This window comes from Microcaecilia unicolor, chromosome 4, assembly GCF_901765095.1.
Source record: "Microcaecilia unicolor chromosome 4, aMicUni1.1, whole genome shotgun sequence".
Lineage (NCBI taxonomy): Eukaryota > Metazoa > Chordata > Amphibia > Gymnophiona > Siphonopidae > Microcaecilia > Microcaecilia unicolor.
In genome coordinates, this window is record NC_044034.1 from 7,007,658 (window position 1) to 7,024,671 (window position 17,014).

At 41.5% G+C, this 17,014-nt stretch overlaps 1 protein-coding gene across 1 annotated transcript in view; it reads right to left on the bottom strand.

The window, feature by feature from the left end:
• Positions 1 to 550: 550 nt before the first annotated feature.
• The window catches only part of LOC115468266 (cytoplasmic FMR1-interacting protein 1), a 129,621-nt gene continuing 113,157 nt past the window's right edge, over positions 551 to 17,014 (bottom strand). Inside the window, exons 28-31 of the mRNA XM_030199840.1 lie at positions 15,317 to 15,411; positions 11,705 to 11,943; positions 6,084 to 6,231; positions 551 to 2,172 (exon numbers count right to left, since the gene is read on the bottom strand). Of these exons, the coding sequence (XP_030055700.1) occupies positions 2,008 to 2,172; positions 6,084 to 6,231; positions 11,705 to 11,943; positions 15,317 to 15,411 (647 nt within the window). The 3' untranslated portion in view covers positions 551 to 2,007. The remainder of the gene's footprint in view (positions 2,173 to 6,083; positions 6,232 to 11,704; positions 11,944 to 15,316; positions 15,412 to 17,014) is intronic.

The following is a 17,014-nucleotide window of genomic DNA, read 5'->3' on the forward strand; positions in this document are numbered from 1 at the left end:
CCCCCCCCCACCAAAAAACAAACAAACACATTTCTACTAGTGACTCTAGTGTAATGATAAATCAGACATTGTATCAGTTTTCTCCTTTTACAAAGGTATTGAGGATTTTGTTAGATCTTCAAGATCTCTAATTTAGGATGTGTATGGAAATATTTCATTTCCAGATTATAGTGCAATCTTTGATTCTGAGTTTATTAGATGGGATATTTAAATTTTTTTGTATTATTATAAATCACTGTATGGATTAGCTCCATCCTATTTTTGGATCATTTAGTTTCCAACAAAAATCTAGAGTCACAAGAGCATTGGCTTTATTTACTTTTCCTCCCCTAAAGAATAAGAAGAACTAGGGCGGCCCTTTTACAAAGGTGTGCCAAAAAGCGGCCTGCGTGTATTGGATGCTCGCTGGACCATTTCTTTAGCGCATCTAGAAAAAAAAGGGTTTTTTTTGGAGGGGGGGGGGCAGGAAATGGATGTGCGGCAAAATGAAAACCAGTACGCGTCTATTTACGGCCTGAGCTCTCAATGCCACCCACTGACTTAGTGGTAAGGGCTCACATGTTACCCGCCCGGTAACTGTCCAGCGAACGCCAACTGCCAGGAATGCCCTCGCAGTAGGAAATAGAAAACTATTTTCTACGGTGTGTTTTCAGGGTGCGCCAAACTCGGAATTACCGCCGAGCGTATGTGCTAGCCGAGTGGTAATACCAATTTGATGCATGCTGCACGCGTGTAGGACCTTACGTGCTTTTGTAAAAGGGCCCCCGAGGTTAGATATTCTTTTTTCATATCAAGCACCTCACCTGGAAAAGGATGATCAAGCTTTACTACTTTCTGAGACAAACTATAGTCAGTTTTGCAAGCAAATTCAAAGTTATTTATTTAGAAAGTTTGTTTTAAATTGTAATGATTAGTAATATTTTTAATGTTAAACTGTACTTTATTTTATTACATTGATTAATCCTCTATAGTTCCCAGAAATGTCCAGCTTCTTAGTGACTGTAATCCACATTGAACGGAGAGGTATACGGCAGAATATAAGTTTAATTGTTAATGTTAAAACAAGCTGGCATCCTGAAAAGTTGTTATTCTGCGTTTATTGAAGTTCAGTGGCACAGCAACAAAAAGGCAGGCCTATTCAGCGAAACAGATTATTCATAAACATTAGAACAATTCCCTTAAAGAGCATATAAAGCACCATTTCCATATTGCTGGCCATGTACAAAAATGCACAACTGATACAGTTCTCACACAAACCAAGTTTTTAAAACAAGAAAGAAACCTTTGCAACTTTTGATTTGATGTGAGAACTCTAAGCAGGAGCCACATTAGCCCATATGCTTTGTTCGCACTTACACTTGTAAGGATAATGCGTACAAAACCAAAAGCTTACAGCATTACTACACAGACAGCTTTCATGCAGTTAGAAGGACATTTTCAAAGGGATTCACATGGAGTAAATTGGTCTGTCTGAAAATTGCCATCCTCTATTGGGCTGCCAAAACATTTTTCTTTTTCTTCACTTTGAGGGACTTGGGTTTGGGAAATTGACACCAGCAGAAAACGGAGGTGCAAAGTCCAAGGGTACTTTGTAGGTAAAGGCAGACCCAATGGAGGCTTTGTAATGTGTAAACAAATATAAAATCTCTTAGCCTGCAGTCTCTCAATTGATATGCACAGCAAGGTAGCAAAATAACCAAACTTGATGCCAACCATTCTTAGGCAACTGCTGCATCAAACATTCTTCAGAGATTTATCTTGACTGCAGTCTGTTTAGCTCTATACAATTCCTACATACAGAACACAAATTTAACTTAGAAAAATAGTAGGCATTATACAAAAGCTTCCATCTAGTTAGACCAAAACAGCAGTAGAATTTCTCAAAGTAAAATAAAGAAAAATGCTGCTTATGGAGTTCCTTGAAAGCGTAAATTTAAATCTTAAAAAAGTGTCCATGGGTAGTAGAACAGTAAGAAAGGAACGTAAAGAGCAGAAAGTCAGCATATATTAGTTGCTGGCCAGGGACTGGTGGATTGGAGGCTGAAAGCAGCGAACATGTTCCACGGGCATATTCTCTCCTTCACTAGACTTCAAGTACTTGTCTAAAATGGCAAGTATCTCATCATTCAGAATTTGGAACTTGCGAATTCTCTCAACCATTTTCTTCAAAGGCTGTAAAACAAAATAAAATGTTATAGATTAAAATTTAGCAGTGTATTGATAAACAAGATTGATCAGTAATGCTCTGGGCATATTTTGGGTCTTAGAAATAGATAAAGATGTTCTGGAAGGTTTTCTTAATGCTAAATGACTGTGCACATGCAGATTTCTATCTATCTATAACTCAACACCATCTGCTAGTACATACAATGTCTTTCAGAAATTGCTTTACTAGAAGTTTTTGCGATTGTATTTTATTCAATTACTAGCCGTTAAGCCCGTTAAAACGGGCGAGATTTGTGTTTTACAAAATGTAATAATTCTCACCTCCATCCATCCATGTCTGCAAACCTCCACTCTGCCCTGTTCTCTCCCCTCCCCCGATCCATGTCCAGCAACTGTGCTCACTCCCCTGCCCCCCCCCCCCATGTCCAGCAGTCCTCCTGTATCCCCTGGCCTCCCCCCGTCCACCAACCATGCTCTCTCCCCTGCCTTCTCCCCATATCCAGCAACCCTCCTCTTTCCCTTGGCCTCCCCCCCCCCCCATCCACCAACCCTGCTCTCTCCCCTGCCCTCCCCCCCCATGTCCAGCAACCCTGCTCTCGCCCCTGCCCTCCCCCCCATGTCCAGCAACCCTGCTCTCGCCCTCCCCCCATGTCCAGCAGCCCTCCTCTCTCCCCTGCCCATGTCCAGCAACCCTCCTTTCTCCCCCCTGCCCTCCCCCCATGTCCAGCTACCCTCCTCGCCGCCACTCCCTCCCTCCTCTGTGCTGGGCCCCCTGCACTGACATGAGAGCGCCTCTCACCTCCGTGTGAAAGCGTTGCAGGCAGCAGCAGCAGATCGCTCTGCTGCTGCCTGCAGTGCTTCCACACAGAGGTGAGAGGCGCTGTCATGTCAGTGCAGGGGGCCCGATACGGAGGGGGGCGGGAGTGGCGACGACGTTGGGGATGGGGGGGTGGAGGTTGGTGCACCGGCGATGTTGGTTCGTTTCAACTTTCCAGGCAGCGTCCAACTCCATTTCCCTCTCTGTTCCGCCCTCTGACGTCATCACATCTTGACGCAAGGGCGGGACAGAGAGGGAAGTCTCTACTGCGCATTTGCGGGTGAATCGGTCACTTGCCATTTATATGTTTGATTGTAGTATGCCATTGCCTTGTGCTGCCACAATATTATTTCTTGTGGTTATTGGACTAGGATTCAAGATGTGACCATCTCTGGGAAAAGGTGACAAAAGTCTCCAGAAACAAAATATGAAGTTTTAATGAATTCTGTTAGAACAATTTGTAATCCATCTTTTTATGTGAAAAAAAAGTTACAGAAGTTCAAACATGTAACCTTTTCAGTCTACTTATGGAGCCATGACATGAAAAACTGGCCACTCTCAACATTTTGGATCTGGCGCTTTAGTCACCTTTTCCCCAAAGATGGTCACAATATCATTAAAACTTTTTTTGAAACATGCTAAAATTAGCTTTCAAAATTCAACTCAATGAAACCACATATAGAACCCATACTATTGCCAGTCAACAAGCAGAATTGGTAACATCAAACATTGTTCAACTTCGGGGTCAATATGCAGCAGGACTTAGTCGGGTAGGAATGGCTCCTAACCAGATAAATCTTGCTGAGCGGATTCATAATCCAGAGAATATGGCTGAACTGCTATCTAAGTAGTGCTGGGGCGGTTCAGGGCAGTGCTTGGGTACAGCCAGGAGTCACGTGGTTAGTGACAATATTCAATCCGCTAACTGGGCAGTGCCTGGATAACGTTAGGAGAGAAATAAGGTTGAATAAGTAACACCAGCCAACTTGTACCTAGCACTGAACACCCCCAGGTGGTTGGTGGACTGAATATTGGGGATTCTGTATTTGGGATTAATTCATGTCTTTTTCAGTGGTAGCCGAGGGCAGTAGGTATTTCCTTGTTCCCAGAGGAGTAACAATTTAACGGGCTGATGTAAAAAGCTGTACAACTGTGTAATCTTCAATGCAGTTTCTTAATGCATGCGTTGTAAAAATTGTTCTCGGTGGACTGCAGGATACGAGTTTTCACAGATGGGTCATGACCGAGTCTGATGCAGGAAAAAAGCTTTACTAGCTAGACAATTTCAAGAAGGTTCTGAGAACACGCCACTTCCCTCCAGCCACTGTTTAACACTGACTTCGGTCTGTATTAAAGCTCAGAGCAGAAAACAACTCTTTGGGGAAGTGGGTGGGTATGTGATGACTTGTGTCATGCCTTCCGTGGAGAACAGCTGCTAAAGGTAAGCAACTTGGTGTTCTCCAATGACAAGCAGGAGAGCAAGTCCATACAGATGGGACTCCCTAGCCACAGGCTGCCTTTGACAAAGGAGAAATAAATCATTTAAAATCATAAAATTTGTAACTTCTTGTAAACTGCATTAATACTTCATTGTGTGCCAAGCAATATATAAAATTAAATAAAAGTAAGAGGAAAAGGAGTAGGTCAAACCCAGATCCTTCACTGTGCTGTGAATATTTTTCTGGGTTATTTCCAGTCCCCGAGACACCCCCAAACCAAATGGAGGTATCTTGAGCACAGGAAACTCCCTAAGGCTGCTTTTAATATATTCACCTCGTATATCTGAACTCCTTACTTACCAGAGCTGTGTACTAGCTCATAAGTAGCCAAGAACACATTCTAAATATAATTTATAAGAAGGTATCTTTTATTGCTTAGGCATCAAGTATAATTACAATTAGCCATTAGTCTGCGGATACAATTTACAGAACACCATTTAACTGATTGTGCGAATATAGCACTCCAGTTGCACATAGGTGCTTTCTGGGTCTTAGTTTTATGTGACATATCTTAGCACTCAAAGGTACACATGGGAAAGCAATTGGGTAATTTGCCAATTCTGTTGTGCTACATTGGTTTCCCCTGGAGAGAGAGTAGTGGTCGCTCCTCTCTCGCTTGAAGCAGGAAGTACGCCAATTTTATAGGTTTGCTCAGGATACGGGTACTATGACAGTAAGCACACTTGATTGGATCTATGTTTATGTCATGGTTAACACTGATTGGCTATGCTAATGAGTAGCTTCAAAATCTCATAAACATGTTTTTCATCTTTTAGCTCCAACCACAAACTTTTGCAAGCCCCTTGCACCTGGCCTTTCCCAAAACAACTGTTACCCACATATTGCTACATCTTCCTGAGGAGCAGTGTCCTGTTTTTGAGGTTTTTGCACCCTAGCTCCTCCCTCATTTTGTTGCATGGTGTGTCCCAATAGCTCAGGAGCTTGCTGGAACTTCAGAGTTTACATAATGGCTAAAGGCCTGTACTTTTCCTGAGCCTTAAGTCAGGCCTGAGCTGTCACTGATATTACAATATTCTTATCCTGGGTTATCTGGACAATTCTGAGGATACCCTGGGCAAGTCAATATGGCTGAAATCCTCCCCAACTTTCGGCCTTCATCCTATCTAGAAACTTGGCTTTTAAGTTAGGTTTGTTTATCTGTATTCATTATTTGCATGACTTATAGGCTTATTTTCAAAGCATTTAGCCTTTCAAAGTTCCACAGTGACCCATGAAACTTTGGAAGGCTAAGTGCTTTGAAAATACACCTCTTAGTTTCACATCTACCACCTTTTCACTTAACTACAGAGCTTCTAATCCTAATGTCTCCCTTCAACAGTGCCTTCCTTTACTGCTCCCGGGGCATGCAGGATCCATGCATGATTTTCAATTCTAAATTTTATAATTCTTCCAACTTTTTTTTCACCAAACGTTGAAAATTCTATTACATGGATAAGCCTTCAGTCTCCACCTAAATGTGTCCAGTGTTAGCCCTACTAAAATAGAAAAAAAAAGGTCAGAAAGATGTGGATGCCTTACCAAAATTACACACCAAAGTGATTGTTTAAAACATGCGATTGTGTCATAAATTAAGAACATACCACACTCTTAATGATTTCATCTTTCCCATCATGTTTCTGGACTTTCAGTAAATGGTAGCAGAAATCCATGACATCAAATCGTCGATGCTGTCCCAAAAGAACAATAATCATGCAACCAGCCCAGTGTAAGCCATCTCCAAAGCACTGTCTGCAACGAGAACATTTCCTTTAATCACAACATACCCTAGATTTTAATAACACATAAAGAGCTCAGCTTTATCTAGTCCACTTTATTTCCTTCCTTTTCCATTAAACACCTGTTCACATATTGAAAAATTCAACCAAAATATGGACAGGTGTTTAAACTAGAGGAAAAGGGTAGCAGATGGAACAAAATTTCAGGAAGTCACTCCCAGCAAAAATATTAGTGTAATGGTAACACTATTAATGTGATTCATTTTTAACTTTTTTTTAATCAAGATCAAAATATTTTTAACTCCTGCTTTTTCTCCTCTGCCTATCCTATTTCACCTTGGTATAACATAGCAGAGGGAAGGTATCAGTTGCAAGCAGCATGTGGGAATCGCTGGTGGAGACCCTATGAAGAGCCAGATAAAGGTTAAGAGAAATTTGGGAGTGGGGGGGGGGGGGGTGACAGCAGCAGGAGAGGAGAGAAATGGTGTGTGTCAGGGGTAACAGGCAATATTTCCTCTAAGCAGAGTGTGTGAGCTTCACACATTTTAGGAGTGTGGCTAACAGATTTTACATGGTCGCTCACAAAAATGTCGACCCGACTTTCAACCAAAATTAAACTATAAAATTTAAACTAAATTAATTACTGACGAGTTTCAATTAAAAAATTGTGCTAGATGAAATGGTCTATGCTGCTGTTTCTGTGTCACTTCCGGTCTCGTGAAATGCACTGCTAATACTGGTGCTCAAATATTATTGTTTTTAAAACTTGTTGCTCAGATGAAAAAATATTTGCACGCACCAGGCCACTCACTGGTAACAGTTTAGCAAAAGGGGAGACACTTGGTTGTATGTACAGGGGAAGGATGCAGAAGGAGAGGAGAAAGGTAGGTACCTGTGTAGAGGGGAGGGGGAGCAATGTGCTGTTACATAAGTACATAAGTACATAAGTAGTGCCATACTGGGAAAGACCAAAGGTCCATCTAGCCCAGCATCCTGTCACCGACAGTGGCCAATCCAGGTCAAGGGCACCTGGCACGCTCCCCAAACGTAAAAACATTCCAGACAAGTTATACCTAAAAATGCGGAATTTTTCCAAGTCCATTTAATAGCGGTCTATGGACTTGTCCTTTAGGAATCTATCTAACCCCTTTTTAAACTCCGTCAAGCTAACCGCCCGTACCACGTTCTCCAGCAACGAATTCCAGAGTCTAATTACACGTTGGGTGAAGAAAAATTTTCTCCGATTCGTTTTAAATTTACCACACTGTAGCTTCAACTCATGCCCTCTAGTCCTAGTATTTTTGGATAGCGTGAACAGTCGCTTCACATCCACCCGATCCATTCCACTCATTATTTTATACACTTCTATCATATCTCCCCTCAGCCGTCTCTTCTCCAAGCTGAAAAGCCCTAGCCTTCTCAGCCTCTCTTCATAGGAAAGTCGTCCCATCCCCACTATCATTTTCGTCGCCCTTCGCTGTACCTTTTCCAATTCTACTATATCTTTTTTGAGATACGGAGACCAGTACTGAACACAATACTCCAGGTGCGGTCGCACCATGGAGCGATACAACGGCATTATAACATCCGCACACCTGGACTCCATACCCTTCCTAATAACACCCAACATTCTATTCGCTTTCCTAGCCGCAGCAGCACACTGAGCAGAAGGTTTCAGTGTATCATCGACGACGACACCCAGATCCCTTTCTTGATCCGTAACTCCTAACGCGGAACCTTGCAAGACATAGCTATAATTCGGGTTCCTCTTACCCACATGCATCATTTTGCACTTGTCAACATTGAACTTCATCTGCCACTTGCACGCCCATTCTCCCAGTCTCGCAAGGTCCTCCTGTAATCGTTCACATTCCTCCTGCGACTTGACGACCCTGAATAATTTTGTGTCATCGGCGAATTTAATTACCTCACTAGTTATTCCCATCTCTAGGTCATTTATAAATACATTAAAAAGCAACGGACCCAGCACAGACCCCTGCGGGACCCCACTAACTACCCTCCTCCACTGAGAATACTGGCCACGCAATCCTACTCTCTGCTTCCTATCTTTCAACCAGTTCTTAATCCATAATAATACCCTACCTCCGATTCCATGACTCTGCAATTTCTTCAGGAGTCTTTCGTGCGGCACTTTGTCAAACGCCTTCTGAAAATCCAGATATACAATATCAACCGGCTCCCCATTGTCCACATGTTTGCTTACCCCCTCAAAAAAATGCATTAGATTGGTGAGGCAAGACTTCCCTTCACTAAATCCGTGCTGACTTTGTCTCATCAGTCCATGTTTTTGTATATGCTCTGCAATTTTATTCTTAATAATAGCCTCCACCATCTTGCCCGGCACCGACGTCAGACTCACCGGTCTATAATTTCCTGGATCTCCTCTGGAACCCTTCTTAAAAATCGGAGTAACATTGGCTACCCTCCAGTCTTCCGGTACTACACTCGATTTTAGGGACAGATTGCATATTTCTAACAGTAGCTCCGCAAGTTCATTTTTTAGTTCTATTAATACTCTGGGATGAATACCATCAGGTCCCGGTGATTTACTACTCTTCAGCTTGCTGAACTGACCCATTACATCCTCCAAGGTTACAGAGAATTTGTTTAGTTTCTCCGACTCCCCCGCTTCAAATATTCTTTCCGGCACCGGTGTCCCCCCCCAAATCCTCCTCGGTGAAGACCGAAGCAAAGAATTCATTTAATTTCTCCACTACGGCTTTGTCCTCCTTGATCGCCCCTTTAACACCATTTTCGTCCAGCGGCCCAACCGACTCTTTGGCCGGTTTCCTGCTTTTAATGTATCTAAAAAAATTTTTACTATGTATTTTTGCTTCCTGTTTCCATGCAGTGGGAAAATTTACCAGTACCAAGCCATCCAATCCAGAGATGTGACTGACTATGTGATTAAAATTTTTAATACCACAATTAATTTTCATTAAAATTAATTGTTGCCCACACCTAATCGAACAGCATGTTATGAAGGAGAATCAGCCACACTAAACATCTGCTCAAAAGGATGTTTCGGTCGGCATTTAAGAAAAAACTGAAAAGCAGGTGCCCAAAATGCCTGGCATGACCAAGCGTGATTAATCGCACGATCAAAATTTTGGACCACCCAGTTGATTGCGCTTAAAAATTTTAATCATTGCCCACCTCTAGTAAAAATAACCATAAAAAAAAGAGAGGTGACCAAAACAAAAACTTTACAAAATATAAGAAAAGCATCTAAATATTAGTAGAAGGCTACAAACATAACTACTCATAGTCTAGACAATAAAATTCCTGATTTGGTAGACCTAATGGTGGACATGCAGTTAAGACACCGTGGTCATTAAATAGACATGGTTCAATGAGACTCATGAATGTGATCTCACCACATCTGGCTTAAACCTATTTAGGAGGGATAGAGATGGCAAAAAAAGGGGAAAAGTAGTGCACTATGTAAAAGAGTATTAAAGCAGCTGAAAAGCAGGTGGGTATGGGGAAAAGAAGCAGGTCAGTGCATTGTGTTGGAAAGAGAATCGCGGATCTCTAACAGATGGAGAAATTGGACAGAAACTTGATTGATGATAAAGCAAATATAAGAATGAATGGATAGGTGTGACTTTAATCTGCCAGGTGTGGACTGGAGTATCCCCCTTACAAATCTCAACTGGCTCAGGAAGTCTATTCCAGGCAGTATGTCAAGCTCCATCTCTGGCCGTCTTCAAATCTAAGCTAAAAGCCCACCTTTTTCATGCTGATTTTAGACTGTAAGCTCTGTCGAGTAGCGCTTGATTTATTCTTATTGTACACCGCCCTGAGTGAATTCGTTTAAAAAGGCGGTAAATAAATCCTAATAAATAAATACTGCCAAAGCATAAGTTTGAACCACAGATCATCCACTGATCTTATGTCCTTCCATACCATCAGCTCTTTCTTCAGGTACTCCCTCCATTTTAACAATGTCAGCATGAATAAAATCCAGGATTTTGAGCTTTGAGAGTCTGATTTTCCACTTTAGCTCACACATCATTTTGATGATCACTGTTGGTCAAAGTATGTTGAAGCAGATGAGCCTCCGAGGCTGGAGAAAGTTCTTCCGATGTGGACATATGCACCAGTTGGGTTTGTGGTGCCCCCAACGGTTGACACGGCTGACAAAGAGCCGGTGGGTGTAATCTCTTCCGTGACCGTCTCTCTGATGTATCTACGGGCTGAGCTGAGGCTGGCGCAAGCACCATATAAGCCTGAATAGAATGTATATGCAGTAGCCCTGAAAGTTCCTCTGAGCATAGCTCGGATTTGCTCTTGTTGAGTAGGCGTCGGTATCGGCTGAGAAAGCGGTGTGGATGCAGTCAGAGTTACAGCCTGTGTAGGTGTAGGAGATCTCACCTTGAATTCTCTTGTAGAGAAGGAGAGCAGACACTGATCTAATCAGTCACATTTTGAATGGCTACATTTAGAAGAATATTTGATATTTTATTTTGCACAGCTTTAATACTTGGGTAGAAAGCGGTATCTGAAGTTAAAAAAAATCCAATCTAATATTTAGCTGAAAATCTAGCTGGTTATATTCTGCTAAATATTCTCCTAAAGAAAACCAGCTGGAATTTGAACAGTACAATGGCTCATCCCCTAAATCCCTCCCCAACCCCTCTGTTCCTGTAACAGTGAGCTTCTCCACCTCCACCACCCTCTACCCTATGCTTAAACATCTCCCGTGAAACTGCTTTCAGCTACCTCGGACCTAATGCTACACTCCCAGATTAGACTTGAAACTCATTCAGCTCTTTCTAGAGTCCTTTTCCTCTGTCCACACTCTCTCCTTCTCTTCACTCTTTTTTTTTTTTAATTATTATGCACGGCACAGAAACGACCTGTGTGGCTTTGTGGTATATTAAGAAGATGTAATAAAAAAAAAAAAGAATAAATAAGCCAGTTATACTTCCTCTGCAGGTCTTTGACCTCCGAGACCTTCTACAGTATCAGTGAAAGAAATAAAGGGGGAAATAAAGCCAAGAAGTAATACAGAAATTATGGAAGAATATGATATGGCTCTTCCATCATATTCTAGATAGTATTATCTGGTACGATTAATGAATGCTCAATTCACTCTGCATCTAAGGCACCAATTCTATTTTGAATCTGAACTAATGGCAATTGTCATTTCTTACTCTATCTTGAACAATTGATCCAGCTCCCTAGCTTTTCTATGCTTACTCCTTTCCATAAAGATCTGTTAGAATACATATTTTTGGTTTTACTCTGACCTCAAACAATAAGATTTTGTGAAGATTATATTTTTGGAAGGTATCACTTTAATAAATGTGTATTTACTGTCATTTCTTCTTAAGTTTTGTTAATTGATCCGTAGAAAATGCAAGACGATACATTTAAATTGTGTTAAGCCAGTGCTTCAATACAAGGAGTCTTTCACTTCTCTCACAGTGGTAGGTTGCATACTGCAATAGGTTACTTACTCGACAGTAAATTCATGAGCACCCACAGGAATGCAGTATACAAACTGCATCGCGCTCCAGAGCCTGTGAAACTCTACGCACTCATCCACATGCATCACACCATTGCTAGGGAGAGATCCACGCCATACTGGGTCATCCAGAAAATTCTGAATTCTGCTCAGAATGACTTCAAACATAGATAATCCACAGCAAAGACGCTCCTTGGTCAACAAGTCCCCCTCTCTTGCAATTGCGATTTGCTACGAATGAAAAGAAAAATACAGAGATGTAGAACTTTGTGGTGTTTTAATTAATAACAAAAACAGCAGCACTTAGCACACTTACGACAAAAAAAAAATACTTGTTTATTATATGACAACTCTGTTGATAATGCATGTTTAGATTTGCCCATTCAATATTAACATCTCTAACGTAAGACATCTAAGTCTGCATAACAACTGTACATATGGACATGCTTTAGAAGTGTGATTCACACCACTTTTAACAAAGGATAGGGGGAAAAGACCTAAAAAAAAATTAGACAATGTTTGTCTTGTGCCTATTTTCTATAATCATTGGTCAAAAACCCCCAACCAACCATGAAGGTTGGACAAAATTATTCATATCCTTTAGTTGTATTTTAAAATCTTTTTTTCACTCAACAAATAGTTAAGCTCTGCAGCTCATTAACAGAGGATGTGGTAATAGGGATTAACATATCTGGATTTTAAAAAGTTTTGGACAAATTCCTGGAGGAAAAGTCCATAGTATTTTTAAATCTTTTTTTTTTCTTTTTGTCCTTTTTTTTTGCATATAAAAATGATTTAAAAATACAACTAAAGGATATGAATAATTTTGTCCAACCTTCATGGTTGGTTGGGGGATTTTGACCGATGATAATAGAAAATAGGCACAAGACAAACATTGTCTAATTGCCGCGTAGACCAATGGTCCAGCTAGCCCAGAATCCTGCCTCCAACAGTGGCCAATCCAGGTCACAAGTATCTAACAGAAACCCAATTAGTAGCAACATTCCATGCTACCAATCCCAGGGGAAGCAGTGGCTTCCCCCATGTCCATCTCAATAGCACACTATGGACTTTTCCTCCAGGAATTTGTCCAAAACTTTAAAACCCAGAAATGTTAATCCCTATTACCACATCCTCTGTTAATGAGCTGCAGAGCTTAACTATTTGTTAAGTGAAAAAATATTTCCTCCTATTTCTTTTTAACTAATTTTATTAAAGGCTCCTGAAGAAATCAGAAAGTCATGAGATAGGAGGGTAATGTACTATTGTGGATTAAAAACTGGGTTAAAAGATAGAAAACAGAGTAGGGTTAAATGGTCAGTATTCTTAATGGATAAGATAGTGGGGTTCTCCAGGGGTCTGTGCTGGGGCCGCTGCTTTTTAACATATTTTATAAATGATCTAGAGCAGGGCCGCCGAAACTCCCGCCGCCTCTCTCCGTCCGCCACTGGGCCAGGCCCCCTGCATTGAAATCACAGCGCCTCTGACCTCCGTGTGAAAGCGCTGCAGGCAGCAGATTGCCTCCCTTAGGCCCTCCTTGTGTCCCACCCTTGCGGAAGTTACGTCAGACAAGGGCGGGACACAGGGAGGGAAGGAGGCCCGAAGGGAGGAGATCTGCTGCCCTGCTGCGCTTTCATACGGAGGTGAGAGGCGCTGTGATTTCAATGCAGGGGGCCCGGCCCGGTGGCAGACGGTCGACGATGGAGGGCGGGTGGGACTGCGGCGCCGGGCCCCCCCGGAGACCTGGGCCCGGGGAATTTTGTCCCCCCTGCCCCCCTCTCGGCGGCTATGATCTAGAGATGGGAATAACTAGTGATGTAATAATATTTGCTGATGCCACAAAGTTATTCAAAGTTGTTGAATTGCAAGAGGATTGTGAAAAACTGCAAGAGGACCTTACGAAACTGGGCATCCAAATGGCAGATGATGTTTAATGTGAGCAAGTGCAAAGTGATGCATGTGGGAAAGAGGAACCCAAACTATAGATACGTGATGCAAGGTTCCACATTAGGAATCACTGCCTAAGAAAAGGATCTAGTTGTCCACGTTGATGATACGTTTCATCATAGTTGCCCTTTCTAAAATTAAACGCTGCTGCAGTAGGTTTCCTATGTGACTTCATTCAGTTAAATCAAATTTAATCACGTTATGATCACTGTTTTCTCAGCAGACCCAACATTGTTACTTTTTGTACTAAGTCCTGCATTCCACTAAGGACTAGATCTAAAATAGCTTCTACTCTTGTCGTTTCCTGGACCAGTTGCTCCAGGAAGCAATCATTTATTACCTCTATCACGCCCTCATGTAACATTTATCCAATCAATATTGGGGTAATTGAAATCAACAATTATGATACTGTTGCTAACTTTCCTAATTTCTTTTAACATTTCTTCATCTATTTGTTCTGGCCTGGTGGACAGTAGTATATCCCTACCAGTATACTTTTTCCCTTTTCACATGGAATTTCTATTCATAAAGATTCCATATTGCTGTTTCCTACACAATGTTTATTTTGTCTGACTCAATTCCCTCTTTAATCTACAGTGCAACCCCCCCCCCCCCCCCCCCCCCCCCCCAATTTGATCCACCCTATCACTGCAATATAATTTATACCCTGGCAACACAGTGCCCCATTGACTGTTCTCCTTCCACCACTCCTCTGAGATACCTATTATATCTACCCCTTCATTTAGTGCTATATACTGTAACTCTCCCATCTTATTTTTTATGGTTCTAGCATTTGTATACAGACCCTTCAAACTGTGGTAACTCATTGCATTTACAAACTGCTTAGTAGTTCACAGGGATAATCTGCCACCTTTACTCTGCTCTTCCATTCAACACTCATGGCTTTCTTTAATCTTTGCTGAAACCTCTCTATTGGGATTTCCTAAATGTCCTATTTTGATAGTATCCTTCAAGGATATCTCACTCTGATAATCATGTGCTCTTGTGCGAGTGTCAGAGCAGTTTTTAAATTAGAATTTTTTATTTTTTTTTTGGGGGGGGGGAGGGGGAGCTATCTCCTTTTTAAATGTTAGCGCCAGCAGCCTTGTTCCATCTATGTTTCTTTATGTAATACCAATTGTATGTTTCACTCTGGATTGGCGAATGCCATGATGGAAAACTGTAAGCCACACTGAGCCTGCAAATAGGCGGGAAAATGTGGGATATAAATAAATAAATAAATATATGCTAAAGCCATTTCAACACATTAAGAGGTCAACACAGGTATTTAAAACATGCTAAGATGCCACTGTTCCTTTACTAAATATACACCCTAAGTACGGCAGGGATAATGCTGCTACATCTCTACCTGACCTGGAATCACATTTCAACTCTTCACACACATCACAGTTTCCAACCAGCAGTAATGCTTTCTGATCTAAAATGTAAAGACCAAATGATGTGTGAACACAGATTATGGTGCTATGGATCACAGGTGGGAAACTAATGCGTATTCAACCATTTTTCTGTCCAGTTTGCGCCATGTCCATTTCTGTGTAATAGTGGAACATGAAAGTAGAAGAATTGAAAAGCTATATCCTTTAGTGATCTCAAACCCTGGAAAATTTTAATATATGCTATAATTTGTTTTGTTTACCTGAGGGGTTCCCAGTCTTTCAATCAAAGGAACGAGGTGGAGTGGAGCATATTTTGATTCTAGTCTCTTCATTTTAGCGTCAAGTCTTTCAGTCTCTACAAGAAAAACATATTGGAATTCCATCAAAACAGTTTCTACAATCAAGGCACTCCCTGTGTGTTCCGCATGCAGGTAGCAACAATGCTACAATTTATTTTTAAATACCCGTAAAGGAGAATTTCACACTGACACGCTTAAACTTTTTGAAAACTCCACCTACTTAGTCATAGCCGCTATTAGAGGGGGAAGTTATTACGCTGTGGTAAAATCTCGCATTTTGCCGCTGCTTTGTTTACCATGAGTAGAAGAAAACTGATCCTCCTGACAAATAAAACTAGGAGAAATACCTAAGATACACTGGTGACTAAAAACAAAATACTATTTCAGCAACTAGTCAGTCTGTATAACAAATGTCAATAGCTGAAAATAATACTTTGTGTATCTCTTTGATTCAAATACTCTTTAAATTGTATTTATTTATTGCATTTGTAACCCACATTTTCCCACCTATTTGCAGGCTCAATGTGGCTTACAGTATTACAACATGACAAGCATCGTTAAAGAATAGGGAACAATTGGTTACAAAGTGTGACAAAATGAATGTGATCAGTACAATGAACAAATAGTCAGAAAATCAAGTGATTAGCGGCGTGTTAGAATTCCTATTGTTGATTGCTGTGGTAGGCCTTGTTGAAAAGATAAGTTTTTAATGATTTCCGGAAGTTGCTTAGGTCGTGAATAGTTTTCAGGTCAGGTGGCAGTGCATTCCACATCTGCGTGCCGATGTAGGAAAAACTAGACGCATGTACTAACTTGTATTTTAGGCCTTTACAGCTTGGAAAGTGGAGTCCTAGGAATGTGCGCGATGATCTTTTAGCGTTCCTGGGTGGAAGATCAATAAGGTCTGACATGTAGGCCGGCGCATTTCCGTGAATAACCTTGTGAACCAGAGTGCATATTTTGAACACGGTACGTTGACTGGAAGCCATTGTAGCTTCTCTCTTAGGGGTTTAGCACTTTCGTATTTTGTTTTTCCAAATATTAGTCTAGCTGCGGTGTTCTGAGTTGTACTTAGGTAATCTAAGTTCATAAGTGGAGGAAAAAGACCTCAAATGTCCCTGTTTGGCAGCAAATCTTCTTTCGTGCCAGCACATAAACGACTCCATTCTTATCATTGGTGAAACGGAGAGCCCCGTTGGGCACAAGAATAAAGCTAAGTACTTAATTTCATATGAACTACAAAAGTAATATTCTATGAAGATTTGAACATATGGAAATTTAAGCTCACAATATATATTGATAAAATAAAAAAATTATAGTTTGGAGGTTTTTTAGACTGATGATAAGAATGGAGTCCTAGACATACTGGCACTAAAGCGAATGCTACATACCTGTAGAAGGTATTCTCCGAGGACAGCAGGCTGATTGTTCTCACTGATGGGTGACGTCCACGGCAGCCCCTCCAATCGGAAACTTCACTAGCAAAGTCCTTTGCTAGCCCTCGCGCGCCCGCGCGCACCGCGCATGCGCGGCCGTCTTCCCGCCCGAAACCGGCTCAAGCCGGCCAGTCCAGTATGTAGCAAGACAATACACTTCAAGGGAAGACACAACTCCAAAGGGGAGGCGGGCGGGTTTGTGAGAACAATCAGCCTGCTGTCC